Raw genomic sequence first — 17,227 nt, forward strand, 5'->3', positions numbered from 1 at the left:
CATTCTCCTCCTCCAAGAACCCTACCTAGATCATGCTAATATGAGTCGTGCCACTCCTCACTGGCGAGTTGTATACCCCCCACGACACCCATGTCCAGACACATGCACTCACTCTATCATCCTCATCAGCTCCCGACTCCCGACTAGCATGTGGCGGGACCTACAGGTTGACTCCCCTGACATCACTGCTATTACAGTCAACTCGGATATAGGCCCTCTGCACATATTTAACGTTTACAATGACCAAGGGCATCAACAGACTCTACACCTGCTAAGTCGAAGCACTTGCAGTCTTAGCTTAGACCACACTAACAACAATCAGCAGGGACATATCATCTGGGCGGGAGACTTCAACTGACACCATCCTATGTGGGACGAGGAGCGCAACCACCATCTTTTCACAGACCAAGCACTAACCCTCGCACAGCCGCTTCTAGATGCAATAGCGTCATTTGGCCTGGAGGTGCTGCTTCCTGCAGCCACCCCCACACTTCAAGCTTCAAGAACGAAGAATTTTACCTGCCCAGATAATGTCTTTGGATCAGATTCACTTGAGTGCAGGCTGACTTCCTGCGATGTAACTCCAGAGCTCTGTCCTGCCAAAATGGACCACTTTCCCATTTCCACATCCATCGATGTCTCCGTACATCATGAGGAGTCCGAGAGACGTCGCAACTTTCGTAATGTCGACTGGCCGGAATTTCATCACACTTTGCAAGAACAGCTTGCCAGTGCCCATGCACCGACCAGGGAAATCCAGTCTGTGGAGGACTTCAACTCCATCCTGACTTCGGTAATGCAAGCAGTGGAATACACCATTGACATTCATGTCCCCATGTCTACTCCTACTCCCTACACGAAATGATGGTGGTCCAGAGAGCTCAGCTCAATGTGGAAACAAGTAAGACACCTCACTAAATGTTCTTACAAAGCCAGGTCCAACCCTTGTCACCCGATACACATGGAGTACCATTCAGCTCGAAACCATTACGTGGACCGGATCAGGACTGCAAAGCGCGACCACTGGGAGGCCTGGCTGGAGTCGGCTGATAGCGACTCAGTCTGGACAATCAACAAGTTCACCCAAGCTGGCCCTACAGATGGGGGCAGGACCTGGATCCCACCACTCATGCCGACGAATGGTGTCGGAGAGCTGATATCAGACAACCAAGGTAAGAGCGAAATTCTTTACGACACTTTCTTTCCCCCTCCAGGCATAACCGCGACTCCACCAACCAATGTCACCTACCCACCTCCTGCATTCCTCTTCACTCCGCCAACAGATGCCCAAATAGAAGCTGTAGTTAAACGGCTCAAAGACTTCAGGGCACCGGGTCCGGACAAGACCCCGAATGAGGTATACAAGCGGTGCATCGACATCTTACTCCCTTACTTAGGACCACTATTCTGAGTGACCTTCTCTTTGAAGATATACCCCAGCAGTTGGAAGATCTCTGACACAGTCGTGCTCCGCAAGCCAGGTCGGCCTGACTACACAGCAGCAAAAGCGTACAGACCCATCGCTCTCCTAAACTGTGTTGGCAAGATTCTTTCCGCCTGCGTCACATAGACACTGGTACATGAAGCAGAGTTGAATGACTTACTAGCAAACGGACACATTGGAGGCAGACCAGGCCGTACCACTACGGATTCCCTACACCTTCTGGTACAGATGGTGAAAGATGTGTGGCGCCGTCATAAAGTCGCATCTATCCTTTTCCTGGACATTAAAGCAGCTTTTCTGAGTGCTCTCCCAGAATGTCTTCTCCACAATATGCACATGTGAGGGGTCCCAGTGGAGATTGTAGACTGGATCCGGCATCGCCTAGAAGGACGCCGCACCCGCTTAATTTTTGACGACTTCACCTCAGCTATCTTCGAGATTCTCAGTGGCATAGATCAAGGCTGCCCCCTCTCTATCATCCTGTACCAGTTCTACAATTCGGACCTACTAGACTCAGCCAAGCTCGCACTCGCACTGGGACACATCGATGATGTGGCCCTCATAGTGACAGGTTCGAATTTCGAAGAAACGCATGACAACCTATGGCATTGTATGGATCGCTCGGACAGGGCCATGATGTGGTCAGCAGACCACCAATCTGAATTCTTGCTAGACAAATTCGGCCTGCTGAACCTCTCAGCGAGGCTTCCATCACTAGGCCCAGCTCTCCAGTTACATTCCTGCACAGTACAGCCCACGTCAACATACAAGTTCCTCGGTGTTCTTCTCGATCACCACCTTCGCTTCCGCGAACACACAGCATACGCGCTCGCCAAAGGCACAACGTGGGTACAGCAGTTCTGCCGCCTCGCCAAGGCAAAGTCAGGCATCCCCTACCCATACATGCGACACCTGTACATCAGTGTCGCTGTACCCCGCATGCTGTACGCAGTGGATGTCTTCCTAACACCCATGCACACCCTTCCCGGACAGTCGAAGACACACAGATCTGTATCAGCGATCAAGTCTCTCGCTCGCGTTCAGTGACAAGCAGCCCTGCTCATCACAGGAGCACTTTCATCCACAGCCACAGACACTCTCGATGCACATGCCTCCCTTCTCCCATTCCGCCTTCTCATTGACAAGGTCTGCCACAGAGTGGCTGCCTGACTCTGCACTCTTCCCCTGTCACACCCCCTACACGACCAAGTCGCATGAGCTAGCACCCGCTACGTCAAGAGCCACCGCTCCCCCCTACACGAGCTCCTCCATGCATACCAGATCTTCCCGGGGAACATGGAGAAGATACAGCCAGTACGCTTACACCCTACTTGGACACCGAGATTTCAAGTCGAGGTTGCTCCCAGCAAAGCAGAGGCATTAGACAGCGAGTTGAAATGGGCTGACGCAGGAGGGATCCAAGTATACACCAATGGATCAGACATTGATGGGGGAGTTGGAGCCTCCGCGGTCCTATACTGTCCTGGGTCCAGCACTGTCAAGGTACTTAGATACCATCTGGGCCCATCATCAGAGCACTTGGTCTATGAGGCTGAAGTAGTCGGCCTTGTCCTGGCCATCCACTTATTGAAATGGGAAATCAGTGTACGGTCGGCCTCCTGTGCTGCCGACAACAAAGCATCCATCCTCGCTACCAAGCTGCGAAAACCAGCACCAGGCCACTATCTGATTGACATGCTCCATCACGATGTTGACACACTCTACTGCACACATGCCATCGATCGCCACAACCTAACCTTCCATTGGGTACCAGGTCACAAGGACGTCGAAGGAAACGAACAAGCAGACAAGGAAGCCAAAGCGGCCGCGCGAGGCAACTCCAGTCCACGAAATTGCCTCCTGCAGTCCCTGCACAGCCATCTCCCAACCAGTGTTTCAAAAGTACACCAATACCACATGACACGGCTGAAAGAGACTGCACAGACGCACTGGAGGGAATCCGAATGGGGACAGAAGTTTGCATGCATCAATGCCTCTCTCCCATCCAAGAACTATGGGAAGCTCATAGTGAATCTCCCCCGATGACACGCCAGCCTCCTCATGCAACTCCGAACAGGTCACGTTGGCCTGAACCAACACCTACACCGCATCCGCAAGACTCCGAGTCCGATATGCCCAGCCTGTCATCTCACCCTCGAGACCGTTCAGCACTTCCTTCTCACTTGCACAGCATACACCGGCCAATGACATGCGCTCCAACTGGAGCTCAGCGCTGCAGGATCCTTGTCACGACTACTCACCAATCCGAAGGCTATGAAACCGCTTTTTTGCTACATCCACACCACCGGTAGATTCCTGGGCATATTTGGCCCTCTCGACAGTTCAGACAAACGGTCCAATGACCTACCAGAGAAGTGACCCTGTTCCTCTGCCATCTACTCCTGACAAGCCTCTTTGACAGACCCACCAGATGAACGACTCACGCTGTACATGCATTACTTACTACCTACATCATTTTTCCCCTTCATGCCCCAGAGATCGGAGGAGTTTCGACGGCCAGTGGGGGACCACTGGACGGATCCCTGTACGCAGCAAGAGACACTGTCCAGGACAGTAAGCCGTCACCCAAAAGTGCGACAGGTTTAGATCCCGGTCTCTAGCATTCAATCGCCAAGGGTGGCCTATCGGCCTTTATCTTCCTCCTCTCTTACTTCTAACTATACTCACCCACTCTATACCATCTTATAGCGCCTCTCAAGCTTTGCAGAGCACTATGTTTACACTGAATTCCCTTTAGGTATTCTCGTCCCTACATACACTAGTACTATGTCTACCATAGGGCTTCGCCCTCGCGGACAATAAACACATGAGGCCAAAAGAAAAAAAGAAAAAAACATGGAATGGAACACATATGGTGACAAGGTCCGAATTGGCCCAATATGAAGAAGCCGCAACATTGTGCAAAGAACATCATGCACTCCAGCCACAATGGGGTAGGAGCAAAGCAAATTGGCATTAAACAAGACTGCGCGCTCAGCTGTGCCACCACGCAAATGATATGTAGCCTTGTTATGACGAATAATGGTATACTGAGTGCCTATGGCACGCAACAGCAGCAGACCGATGTCAATGATGACATATTGTAAAGGTGTACAAACCCTTCAGAAACAATTTGCTAGCTGTAAAATAAGTATTAGCATATGCTAAGGTTGAAACATGGCGAACAAAGTTACACACCTAAAAAAGCTGCAAAATGGGCCAACAGCCACCCGAGTTGAATGAGGATGTTGTGCATGGGGACGGGAATAAACAGTGATGTAGTATACTGATACACCGGAAAACTCATTAAATTCAGTATATATATGTACTTCAAATAGCATCCGCAATCACGTGAAATGGATAAAACCAAACAGGTGCAGATCAATAATGCGAAAACAATGCCAAATGTAAGAACACGAGTGAACAGGGGGCGGGATAACTCAAGCAGGAAGTGGAATAACTCAGTGTAAATGGAATAACTCAAGTGGGGAGTGGATAACTTAAGCGGAACACAGATAAGCTCGGAAGAGATTACATTCCAAAACAGGTGGGGGTACAACATTATGTAAGCATGCGCTCCAACTCACGAACTCTAACCTGATTCATAAGTGAATCGGAATAACTGATTCCTTAGGGAATCGGTAGTCTCATAACCAGCCATTCTGAGATTCAACCCTTTTTAGGATCTGTGTGGAGGGTCATCATAACGTCTGGTGACTTTCCGATTTCACTAAATCGGGTATGAGGTGGGGATGGTGAGCCTTTTGCTTATATAAGGATAGGAGGTCTGCCTCCTATCTCGGCACGCATCATCATAATGTCTGGTGACTTTTGTATAGAAAGGGGGGGGGGGGGGGGGGGGGGGGGGTTATGTCACATGGGTGTGACCTCAGCCAAAACTCGAAACATGCGAACTCGAACGCGGCACATTCACGGGCCATTGATGGCTAGAATACAGTTCGGGGTGCATATATGGTTGCATACTACATCAGGAACTTGGGATAGCTCCATAGGCTCCATATGGTAGCGGACGGAGCCCCGGAGTGATGGAAATCCCCCCCATCATACGGAGCAGGCCGTCTCCGTGCCGTGCTGGATGGAGATCACATCTCTGCATGGAGCTGGATGGAGACAGCATGTGGCTCATGGGACATACTCGCGAGCACCAGGGACAGGCTCGAGTTGTTGGATATTCTCAGAAAATACTCATAGAGCATGTAGGAAGAGATATCAATGCTGTCTAGATACATCTGCTTGCTTGGGGCCTTTAGCTCTCTCTGTCTGTAGCTGGCATCTCCATGCAGAGGTACAATCTCCATCCAGCTCCGGATGGAGCCGAGGAGATCTATCCTCCATCCGGAGGAATCCCGATTCTCTGATGTACATGAATATTTATCAGCAGGAGGCAGGAGATGTGCAGGTACACGTGGGATGACCAGCGTGACACGCGCTGCGCGGGAGCTACAGCCAGGAGAGCGTTATATACCCCCCCCCCTCTATACGACTTTCACCAGACGTTCTGCTGTGCGACTCTCTCTTTCTGTCCGTTTTCGGTAAGTCGCACGTGAACGTCTGGTCACGAGACTAGGGAATCGGAACATCCGTCCGAAATTGGATCCGCACATCTGAATGCGGCAGCCGGTACGTCCGTCCTCCGAGTCGTCTCTTTGATTTACGGTAGTCGCGCCTCCAACAGCTATGGAGAATCCTCACGCAGAGAGACAGAACGTCCTTCTTCAGCGCATCATAAAGAACGCCGTAGGTCTACTTATTCCTCAGGCTGCCTACGCCGCAGAGTCGCTGACATTTAGCAGGACAAATGCACAGAGACTATCATCGAGCTTAATCATTGTCTTGAGGTATGCGGACGATTACCCTCTGCTTCCTGAACAGGCTGACGCAGAGTAAGTAGGAGATCGTTCACGCGAACGTGCACGTTACGACGGCCGCTGACTTGGTGACAAAGTATCGCAAGAACGTACAATACAATTTGGACGCAACGCGTACGCCCGATGCGTAGCTCGTTACGTACCATCTTACCAAGGCAATGCTGCGTGCCGCACATTCAGTGTTTGTTTGAATTGATCAGGATAGAAGTATTTTGGAGAATTTGTACGTCCCTTACTATAAGTCTCGAAGTTGTTGCGCATTCCAAGCTGCCCAAATAGAATGATGCCACATGACTCTGCGGGCCGCCGCAAGGATTATACAAATCCATCTAAGTGCGTGAGGCGTGATCTGATTTTCCACTGGCCGTAGTCAAACAATCATCTACAATCTATTGGTGAACAGCATTGGACAACAAGTAGCGCGACAAACATGAGCTCTACGGACCACAGACAGCACATTTTCGACAACGCAGAACGGCGGACAGCACCACATTCTACAACATCTACAAAACAAGACAACAAATAGCACAAAGCTGATAAGAGAGATCACAACAACCGAGAAACACAGAGCGACTAAATCAAAGTTGGTCCGTGCAGAAACAAGCCACAGCATTTTGACAGCCAATAGCGTTTGGCGAGACGACCCAGTGATGGCTCACTGAAGAAAAGAGAATGATTGATGGACGCACTGGCGTTGGCTATCTGAGGTATCAACGTGAAATGCATAAGAATAAGAGAGGGATGCGACTCACTCAGGTTTGCGGCTCATGACCTTCTTTTCAAGGGGGCATGGATGAGAGCCGGCGGAATGAGAGTAAACGATATAATTACACCCAGGCTTCTCGCACACGAACCGCACAGAGTTGTGGTGGGTGTGGACGATGTGTCTCTTCAGTGCACGCGAGTCCATCTCACTTTGGCAAGAAGGGAGTACGGCCGGATACCCTACCGCGCCGCACGACATTTTCTTGCCGGGCCGCAAGCCATGTTCGACGAGGTGATTCTCTACGTCCTCATACGTGCCCTTGAAGAATTTGTTGCACCCTTGAACATGGCATGTGCAGTAATCCTTCAGGACCTCGCGGCGGCATCGAGGTGCAGAGTGAGGGTGATATCGCTGCGAGCTCGGGGTAGAAAGGTACAACTGCCACAGCTCACCAACGGAATCGATTGGGATACCAGATATGTTTGGGAGATATTGGGCTACTGCAGCGCCGTTCACGTGCGCGCCCAACTGATGCCAGGAAGCTCCAGGAGCGGGAAGTTCTGACTGCAACCGTTGGAAGACCAGTGGTGCACCACGAGCAGGTTCCGAGCGAGACAACCGGGGAACAGTAAAATCAGCGGAGAGACCTGTATGGAACCTGTTGACTTCGTCGAACGAATTATAGATTTTCCTTTGCTCTCCAGAACGAGGGCGCAATGGTTCGGTGAGATGCGAGGCCCCGGTTTGAATGTTGTCGCGTGGCGATAAGCGCGAGGAGCCTGCGGCGGGATTCAGACGCGCACTGTACGTCCGGAGAGAATAATCGACGTTGGACTGCACTTCATTCCAGGCGTTAGTGTCCGAACGGATGATTCGCTCTGCCTCGAACCAGGCGTTAGCAACATTCTCGTCGGGTTGGCAGACCAACCAATCCTGCTCGACGCTGTTGAAAGCGTATCTGTCCATGCGTGAGCAACCGTTCGCCTATGGCTGAAAAATGACACGCACTGCGGGTTTGCAGATGGAGTACGAGACATCGATATTGAACCGTAATTGAACCGTAGAAAAGTGGTGAGTGACCTAGATGAAGTGAGCAAGAACTGTGCACAGAGCCGGCTTTTAAAGAAAAGGAGACCCCTTCTGCTACTCTGACATAACACTTTAGCACCGCTTCCTATTGGGCAGGCCTTGCATGCCATGTTTTCGAAGCATGCGAGCGATGAGTTGCACGGCTCATCAGTGTGATACCGCGATCTGCAAGCAATAAATCTCTGTGAGCACACTTGAGAGGGAACTGAATCCGTACCAATTTTTTGACGTGTCCAACAAACCACATAGACATTTCCCCAGTGTCGAAACCTCCTTTCTCCACGTCCGACGCTATCCTAGTGGGCGAGATGTCTTTCCGAATGGTACCCACGTGGTGATGTTTGAGGCACTCTGAAACCGTGAAGGGAATTGAATACTCTGAGCCACAGAACAATGGAGTCTCCACGAATGGCTGGGGCTCAACAATGGGCAAAATGACTCAATCTGGTTGTTATGGCATCGAATTTGGCTGTGTCGTCTATAGCCATATGTTACTGCACATAGCCTATCAGAAGCAAAGTGAACAGCCACTCACTTGTTTCATCGAAGGACATCCCTTGCGTCTCTTGATCTCGATCTGACATATCAATGGTTGCAGCATCCACAATGCACACACAAAAGATTCATAAACGTAAATATTCGTACTCGGAAAATCGACGCCTGCCCTCTTGAGCTCAAAACATCCGAGAAGGACTGCCGGGGAGGCTGGAAGCTGAATGAAGACATTGAACATCCGTTGTCAATACCGCCTGCGAATGAGCTGCATGAGGATGCTTTTCAAAATTGCGGTCAGCAAGTTGCCAGCGAGGGCTGAGCAAAGTAGCATGATTGCAAGCAACAGTTCCTACAAAGATAGTTGTAGCTTGGGACGGAAGGACCGCTGAAAGACTCACCTTCAGGTGGGTGTGGATGGTGAAACATGCGCACAATGACTTGTACCACGGTGAGCCAACTTGTTGCAAGCAGCACACCAGCACGACCAATCATGCATGGAAAAGTGACATCTTGTGCTGTCGGCAAACAGCCCGATCGCCGCTCAGCCGCGAGCGCCCAGCGAGTGCGCGCTTCGCCTTTACCGCCCACCACGTCAGGTCCGCGGGCCTCTGCTCCGTCTGTCTCGTTCTCTGCTGATTCCCTTAACTTTATCTCTACCTCAGTGACCATGTTCCACTCGCCGTCGACGTGGACATCAAATGTCACCCCCCTAGACATCCTCATTACTCAGGCTACCAACCCTTCTCTACCCGAGCCCAACTATGCCTTACACCTCGAGGTCGCGAACTACATCCACGAAAAGAAGGCCAACACGTACGTTTTCCATGCTGTTCATCTCCGATGTCCGAATTCATGGTCGTGACCAGGCCGCGAGATGCAGCGATGTTGATCGCGCGGCTGGTGAACCACCGGAATCCCCATATCGCCATGCTGTCACTTGCACTCCTAGAAACGCTCGTACAGTCCTGCGGATACCCCTTCCATCTCCAGATTTCCACGAAAGAATTTCTCAATGAACTTGTTCGCCGGTTTCCTGAGCGCCCTCCGCCCTTCCCGGGTCCGGTCATGTCTAGGATCCTCGATCTTATCAACGACTGGAAGGAGGGTATATGCACGGAGTCGAGATGGAAAGAAGACTTAGGAAATATCAGAGACATGCATCGGCTGCTCACGTTCAAAGGATATCGCTTCCGTCCACATCCCAGGCAACCCCCGATCGCCTCAGCTTCTGTGCGTGTATTCTTCGTTGCATGTCCTGCGGAACGTGTCTTTCATTTCACATCTTTATTGTGCACCTTGATATGGGTCCATTGTCAACCCATTCACAAGCTGGGGCAATCTATCCCTCATGCTACCCCCGTTGCTTCTGACAGTCTAACTGTTGCAGTCGGTTGATGTCTGAACTTACACAAACCTGCTTTTTAGAATATCAAATCGGCGCATGAACTCGAGAGCGAAGATCGCGAAGCACAGTCTGCCAAGCTCCAGGAGCTCATACGGCGGGGGACGCCTAGAGACCTGGCCGCAGCACAGGAGCTTATGAAATCGCTTGCAGGCGTAGACCCAGAGGCAAAGCCAGATTATCGTACGCAAGCTCTGACAGAACTTAACAAACTGGAGAGCAAGGTGATATTGCTCAATGAAATTCTTGACAATGTGGATACTTCGCGGGGCGAGAGGTTTGTCACCGGCGACGTGTATGAGGTGAGTTGTAATACACTAACACTGACGAGAAACTCAAGGTGTTGTGCCCATCGTAACAGCAAGTGGCCTCGATACTCTCCAGCGCACGGCCAAAAATTCAAGGCTGGATATCAAATGCAGAGACCGACGATCCAGAATCACTCAGTAAGTGCTGTTCAATTTCTCCACGTCATAATTCATTCTGACCGTTAAATGACGTCTCGCAGATACCTTCCTGCAGATCAACGACCAGATCAACACCGTCTTGAACCGCTACGAGTCATACAAGAAAGGTGACTTCACCGCCGCGGCAAACCCCATTCCCACCGAATACGCGTCTGGAAACGGCGTGTCAGAGTCGCTGATCGACTTCGACGACTCAACGCCGTCAAGCTCGGACGCCCAGGTAGCACCAATTGACGAACTCGCGAGTCTCTTCGGCCCAAGTACCACGAATCCCATACTTCAAACTGCCACACCACCAGTACAGCTGGGCACGGGGACAGGTGCGGGAATAGGCATGGGCATGGCTCCCTCCGCAGGCACGAACATGGGTGGCATGATGGGCATGAACATGGGCAACGGGACAGGGGTGGCCATGCATGCCCCGACTCCTTCGACATCGAATGGCTACGGCATGAGCATGATCATGGGCTCGTCCGCACCTAACCAGGCCGCACGCTCAGGAACGGTGTCCCCACCACATAACCCACCATACGGCTCTATCAGGCTACCCGGCACGCCGCAGATGCACGCACAGGCTGTGCCCGCCGCGCCAAACTACTTTACCGGTACGGCGCCCGGTTCCGGCATCGGCGTGGGCGCGAGTATTGGCGGGCAGCAGCGGACGATGCAGCCGATGCACCCACAAATCCAGCAGCAAACCGCGCCGCCGCAGCAACAACAACAACAGCGTCGTTCACAGCCACCATCGCAGCAGCACTTGGCGGGTACACCCGCGGCACCGCAGACGCAAGGGAAGGATCCATTCGCCGACCTTGTGGGCCTCTTCTGAGTTTGTGTGCCGGGATGGGAGAATGCGCTGTGGGGGTTCTTGTAGTTTGGGTTGGATGAACGTCTATATCTATCAGTGTTGTCTATTAGCTGTAAGGGCGTGTAGTCGAATTGCCAACATCTAGGATGAATCGTGCTCTATCATGAGCTTCGAGCGTCACGACATGCCTACGTGAATGACAGGCTGAAGGAATCCAGTTGATATCATACATCGTGCGACTTGTGTCGAGGTTCTGACGGCGATCGGAGGTGGAAACATAGTATCAGCACATTATGTGTAGAATTTACGGTTGTCGTTAGGACCAAACAAGTTATTCCTAATCTCTGGCAGCATCTGGGCAGTGGCAGCGTCAACGCAACGAAAATTATAGTCAGAAAGCCGGATCGCGCACCCTGTCTTCCAGTAGTCGCAGACGCTCATCTAGTGTATTGTCGAGCGTGATGCGCTGCGAGCCGCTGACCAGCTTGACACCGCCAGCGCTGCAAGTCGATGTATTTCGTTAGCATTTTATTCAAAAATTGCGCGAGGCCTCGCAGCACCCCATGCAATATCCACACGTACATGTCATCACTGAGCAACCCGACTACGGTAACATTGACCGTCCTCCCGCTGACCTCCGTGTACTGCTTCGCGGCACCGTCCGCTGCACGTCGCACGACCTCAACATCCAACCCACGCGCGTGCACGGTGACGTCAGGCTCGAGGAGCTGGAGGAAGCCTTGCGTGATGACGCCCTCGAGGAACTGCACATAACGCGCCTGGTCCCGCGAGAGGTCAACGATCAACTCGCGGGTCGTGGAGAAGAGGTCTTGCAGGTGCTCTTCGCGCTGCTGGAGGAGCCGCAGCCGGGACTTGTTCGTCAGTGTTGACTGGGTGCTACAAGACATGTCTGAGTCAGTTGAACGTAATCATTACAAATGGAGGACACACACATCTTCTGTGCGACCTCGGCCCCCTTCCGCTTCTTGTCGTACTGGGTATCTATGGCTTGCTGCTCTTGCTTCACGAGCTTGGCCTTGAAACACACCGTCAGTTCCCCGTAAGAGCATGCCCATAGGGGTGCTTGCCTTCTCGATAGCAAACTCTTCGTCCGCCTTCACTCGAATCTCTCGCGCCTTCTCCATCGCCTCCTGCTTGATGAATGCAACCTACGAAGACTGCTCTTGGCCATCGGGAGCGGGAGCGTATTCAGGAGGATGCTCACCATCTTGTTCATCTCGCTAATAACCTCATCGTCATTCAAAGCTCTAGCAGACATAACGATGGTTCTGGGGGAGTGATTGCAAGTCTAATGGCCTCGTAGGATAGATAATGAGCACAACTCTGAAGACAAGCGCTCAAAGGGATGCGATCACGTGTCATGTCGACTCTGCATGACTAGGTCTGCGTTCTGAGACTTCTGAGTCTTTCAAGTTGTTCTCACTCAAGGTCGACAAAACTCTATTACGCCTGTTGGCAAGCATTATCCTGGGCTAAGAATTTTGCGTACTCCCGTTGAAGCCATACGACGCGAACAGCGTCACAACGTTTACACAGCTACGACGGGAAGCTGGGGTACTAAGAGGTACTAAGTAATGCTGAACACAAACTGAATTTGGTGCCTTCCTAATAGCAGAGTCGAGGTACGTTGTCTGTTCTTTGTACCGTAATAATTTGGCCGAATTTACTTCCGATATTCTAGTGGTCGATGGACATCATCCGCGCCATCGTTAGCTTGACGCGAAGGCTGAGTCGATTGCCAACACTTGATATTAATTATGCTGCGAACGATGAAACTTACCCGTGATTATCCTATGCTTAGTTGTTGCTTCATCACAAAGCGAAGAAGACGAATACATGTGGTCAATCTCTGTCAAGTTCAGACGAAAACCGGTGTAACGTGTGGGTCTACAGTCTGGTCCAGCATTTTGGAGAACCTGTATTGAACTGACCGTCTTAAGGGATGTGCTTGTTGTTGCAAACGGACACGTTTAAATTTTCGTCCTACACTTTGGAGAGATTTCTCAACGTGAATGCCATGCAGGTTGTAATGAATGGACCTCGCAGTCTGCCTAGTGCGGTTGTCTGATGTTGACCTATTAAGATCCAGCGACGACATCCAACAATGATTGAAGGGCAATGTGGGGATGCCATTCAACCTCCCTCTTCCCTTCTAAGTCATAACCACCCTTCACCTACACGAGTGTAGCATCAATGCGCTCTGGTGAGTTTCCAGTTGGCATGCTAACGAGGCATCTCCTTTGTCATCGCATCGTGGCCATCGGTTGAACGTCTGGATCACGAGACTGGCTGGCCATAGCCTCATTCATTTGCGTTCATTTGAACATTTGCCTCCACACCTTACCAACATACCATCATCTTCCCTGGCTATTACATGCGCCTAGCATAATTCTCCAAGACACAATGTCCCCCGATCCAGATAAGCATAGTGAAGACATGAAGTGCGTGCCTCTTCCATTTATCGGGTATCGACGTGCTCATGCCTTTACAGCTACTATTTCCAGAGCGCTGAACAGGACCGTCTGATGGCCGAATTCGACCAGGATCTGACGGACGCTTGGCGTGAATCGGAAAGAATCGTTGAAACAGACTTCCACATCTATTCTGCGATGCAAGATGACATCCGGTTTTCTGAACTGGCCACGCAGGATGATAAAAAGCCATTACAGCCAATCCAGCTTGATGCAGAAGCACAGCCCGCTACACCGCCTACCCCCACGGTTCACTGCTGGAACGATGGTCCTCCTCCTGAGGTAGAGTCTAGCTCGTCTGCCCGTGATGTCGCAGCTCTCTCGCCTCCGTCTACAAATGGGCCTGCATACGACGAGGTGAACTGGATACCATATCATAAACACATGATGTTGAAGGACGATGACAACAACCCTCTGGTCATTCAGAGCCTGGTTACGAACAGATTATACAGGTGTTGCTTTGGCCAACCATGCACCCAACTATTTCAGGGTACGGTGGAAGGTATACGTGACCACATTCGCCTATGTCACGCACCACATCATGGAGCTGTAGTCTCATGCACATGCGGGAAGAGCACCAACGCTAACTCGAACAGAGTGAATGCCTTCAGCCTCCACATCGCGTATGAGCATCTACAATCAATCCAGCACACGTGTTTGGTGGATTTGTGCCCATTCAAGTCGCAGGAGAGGTGTCATGAATCTGAAATGCATCTTCGGAGAATGCACGGAGCGACACGCGTTCAGAGCGAACGCTATAATCCACGTATTCAGATGGAGGTGAGTTCTGATCTTCGTATTTATGATCTGAAGGCTGAAGACGCCTGTAGCGCAAAATATGAAGCAAGATGACTGGATGCCCTCTGACGTGCTCCTCCAATCGCGCCCACGATGCCATATGGATTTTATGCGCCCCTTTTCCTGTCCGCATCTCCCAGAATTCTGAACTCTCAAATCGGCCCCGTCACTGACCATACAGTGTCGTTCTGCAATTGCTTCTGCTTTAATCCTATTGTCCCATGCCGTCTACTGTACTGCTGTGCTGTTGTAGACGATATATATTTTGTCGGGCTGGTCTTTCACTTGAATATTCAACATACAATTAGGTGTAGCGGCGAGGATCGGTGGAAGAACAAGTAACTAAACGGAGAGTTCAGAGCACACGGCAGCAGACCTCGCTCGCCGCGTCGATATCGATAGTCATGACTTACAAGGCGCCGTCGCAGCAGGAGGGCAGGAGATTTGAGCGACCTTTACAAGTACTCATTGAAGCCCAGGCTCCTAAAACCAGCCGTCGCTATAGCGTTCTCGCTCCTTTATCATATGTTTTAAGAGATCATGTGATATATATATTTTATGAGACTTACCCGCTTGAGCGAGAAAATAGCCGAACAAGAGGAGGAGAACACTATAGGACGGCTAGCCTATAATGTCAACCGAGGTTTCGCCGTACAGTGAGAAGCGCCGGATAAGCGCCCACCCCCCCGGTGTTCTCCTCCTCTTGTTCGGCTATTTTCTCGCTCAATCGGGTAAGTCTCATAAAATATATATATCACATGATCTCTCAAAACATATGATAAAGGAGCGAGAACACTATAGCGACGGCTGGTTTTAGGAGCCTGTGAACGGCCCAATCACTACGTTTAAGGGCTTTAGAGTTGAAGTCTGATGAGGTGAGAGAAAGCGCCCTAGCCACGCATCATCGGAAGTAGCCGCATTGTCTAAATAGTGTGTATCTACATCGATCTGTCTGTCTACGTCTATCTCCATATCCTCATGTAGCCCAAGTTAAATTTCCCCATGTTCTCCAACATCTGGCTATCTACGGCCTCCAGAAGTCTATGCAGGTAGTTCAACTGTTGTTATCCCAAAGAAATAGACCTAGTTCAATCATCACGGTTCCACCAAATTCTCGCACCGAGTGTCATCTTTGACACTTAGACTTACTCTAAGTTTTCTGAGTCCCGCTGTACCTACGATTCACATGCGCGTCTAACGAACGCTGACGCGGCCCTGATTCACACCACGATTAATCTTCAAGAGGCCGCTCGGGGCTTCAGTGTGCGTCCATATTGTCACACAAATGCAGACAACAGATACTTGGAGGGAAACCATGAGCCAGGTATGTCTTTTTAATATAAAGTATGACCCACTTTGCTGAAATGTCTCAGCAGAATTTTGCCGTTGGGCAGGGCAGTCGCCTGGTTCTATGCATCTGCGATAAATGCAAAGCAACTGACACACGCGGAGAAGGGATTGAGATGACAATAGCTGAGAGAAGGATCCATCTAAGCAGACAGCAGCTGTCACGCTCTGCACTCACCCACCGTGGTCGAGGCATGCAGAAGGCCATTCTTCGGGGTGCCAATCATCCCCGAGTAGCAGTTTTAGGCACCCTTCGGGGTCGAGGACATGCAGCACCAGCAGGGCCTCTGCGTGGAGGTGCAGCGATCTCTGCGCGAGGCGGACGAGTGTCAGTTGGAGCATCATGGTAAGCATACCGTGCGTCGTGAGATTCAAAACTCATTCAGAACATGCACAGTGTACCGAGAGGACTTCAAGCTGCCACAAGTTCCAACCGTGTCGACGTGCTGGCCATGCATACATCACCTATCATAGGCAGTAATGTCCATCGAAGACGAGCCAGCAGTACCGCCAAGTGATCTGATGGATATTGACTGGGTACCGCCAAGCAGCGCCAGTATCACAGTTGACGATTCATCAGTTGGACCGGCGCGTGCACAGACACCAATGGAGATTTTGAATGATGCCGACACTGACGATGACATGTATGCAGACCCAGCACCACGGGTGCATGATGTGATTTCTCCCCCATTCGCCAATCATCTTAACTCCCCTCCATCAGGGCGTGCCATTGATACTTCCGCCCTCCGGTCTTCCCTACAACACACAGCTCTACCACCTGCTAATTTAATGGCCTCACACATCCCCCCTGCGGCATCATTCGACTCATCACAGGCTCAATGAGGGCCTACATTCCCAGACACCTCATTCCCGTTGCCTCCCCTTCCACATGTCATAGCCACTGAGTCCATTCCCGTGAGACCCTCTATGGCAGCAATGACAGATGTTTCGAGGAAGACCCGAGAGCCATCGAGGTGCAAGAAGTGTCAGCGAGTGAAGGAACGTGCCGCCAACCTGGAGGATATTGTCCCCACCCACGATAATCCTGACACAGGAGATGAATCTTCTCGTACTCAACATGCAGCAGAGATGGACCTCGAAGAGTATGGAACCTTTCTCGAAGACAACGAGCACAGTGGGATACGAAATCCAGCTCCACACCAGCGAGCATCTCCTATTCATTCTGGTGAACCCTCTTCAGATGAAACCGCTACGATCGATCCACCTGCAGACCTCCCACCTCCGTTGACCGACATTTACAATGACAGCCACCCAATCTGGTTTGTTCGC

General features: G+C 51.1%; 7 protein-coding genes across 7 annotated transcripts; 5 read left to right on the plus strand and 2 right to left on the minus strand.

The window, feature by feature from the left end:
- Positions 1-367: 367 nt before the first annotated feature.
- Positions 368-865, plus strand: SCP_0603140 (hypothetical protein; the record flags this gene model as incomplete). Its single annotated transcript, XM_027759448.1, has 1 exon — positions 368-865. The coding sequence occupies one exon, from the start codon at positions 368-370 to the stop codon at positions 863-865; it is 498 nt and encodes a 165-aa protein (XP_027615249.1).
- A 96-nt stretch (positions 866-961) lies between these two features.
- On the plus strand, positions 962-1,411 carry SCP_0603150 (hypothetical protein; the record flags this gene model as incomplete). Its single annotated transcript, XM_027759449.1, has 1 exon — positions 962-1,411. The coding sequence occupies one exon, from the start codon at positions 962-964 to the stop codon at positions 1,409-1,411; it is 450 nt and encodes a 149-aa protein (XP_027615250.1).
- Positions 1,412-6,715: 5,304 nt separating this feature from the next.
- SCP_0603160 (hypothetical protein) lies at positions 6,716-8,076 on the minus strand (the record flags this gene model as incomplete). Its single annotated transcript, XM_027759450.1, has 4 exons — positions 6,716-6,722; positions 7,023-7,031; positions 7,086-7,997; positions 8,048-8,076. The coding sequence occupies 4 exons, from the start codon at positions 8,074-8,076 to the stop codon at positions 6,716-6,718; spliced, it is 957 nt and encodes a 318-aa protein (XP_027615251.1).
- Positions 8,077-9,290: 1,214 nt separating this feature from the next.
- Positions 9,291-11,321, plus strand: SCP_0603170 (Probable ADP-ribosylation factor-binding protein; the record flags this gene model as incomplete). The annotated part of the gene is made up of 5 exons (XM_027759451.1): positions 9,291-9,436; positions 9,490-9,853; positions 10,049-10,327; positions 10,387-10,471; positions 10,534-11,321. 5 exons carry the CDS (start codon positions 9,291-9,293, stop codon positions 11,319-11,321), a joined length of 1,662 nt encoding a protein of 553 aa, XP_027615252.1.
- Positions 11,322-11,591: 270 nt separating this feature from the next.
- Positions 11,592-12,579, minus strand: SCP_0603180 (V-type proton ATPase subunit E; the record flags this gene model as incomplete). The annotated part of the gene is made up of 5 exons (XM_027759452.1): positions 11,592-11,654; positions 11,713-11,800; positions 11,883-12,197; positions 12,252-12,469; positions 12,526-12,579. The coding sequence occupies 5 exons, from the start codon at positions 12,577-12,579 to the stop codon at positions 11,592-11,594; spliced, it is 738 nt and encodes a 245-aa protein (XP_027615253.1).
- Positions 12,580-13,724: 1,145 nt separating this feature from the next.
- Positions 13,725-14,345, plus strand: SCP_0603190 (hypothetical protein; the record flags this gene model as incomplete). Its single annotated transcript, XM_027759453.1, has 3 exons — positions 13,725-13,762; positions 13,813-14,224; positions 14,295-14,345. 3 exons carry the CDS (start codon positions 13,725-13,727, stop codon positions 14,343-14,345), a joined length of 501 nt encoding a protein of 166 aa, XP_027615254.1.
- A 2,072-nt stretch (positions 14,346-16,417) lies between these two features.
- SCP_0603200 (hypothetical protein) lies at positions 16,418-16,780 on the plus strand (the record flags this gene model as incomplete). The annotated part of the gene is made up of 1 exon (XM_027759454.1): positions 16,418-16,780. The coding sequence occupies one exon, from the start codon at positions 16,418-16,420 to the stop codon at positions 16,778-16,780; it is 363 nt and encodes a 120-aa protein (XP_027615255.1).
- Positions 16,781-17,227: the final 447 nt, after the last annotated feature.

This window comes from Sparassis crispa (genome assembly GCF_003851025.1).
Source record: "Sparassis crispa DNA, contig_000005F, whole genome shotgun sequence".
In the NCBI taxonomy this organism is placed as follows: Eukaryota; Fungi; Basidiomycota; class Agaricomycetes; order Polyporales; family Sparassidaceae; genus Sparassis; species Sparassis crispa.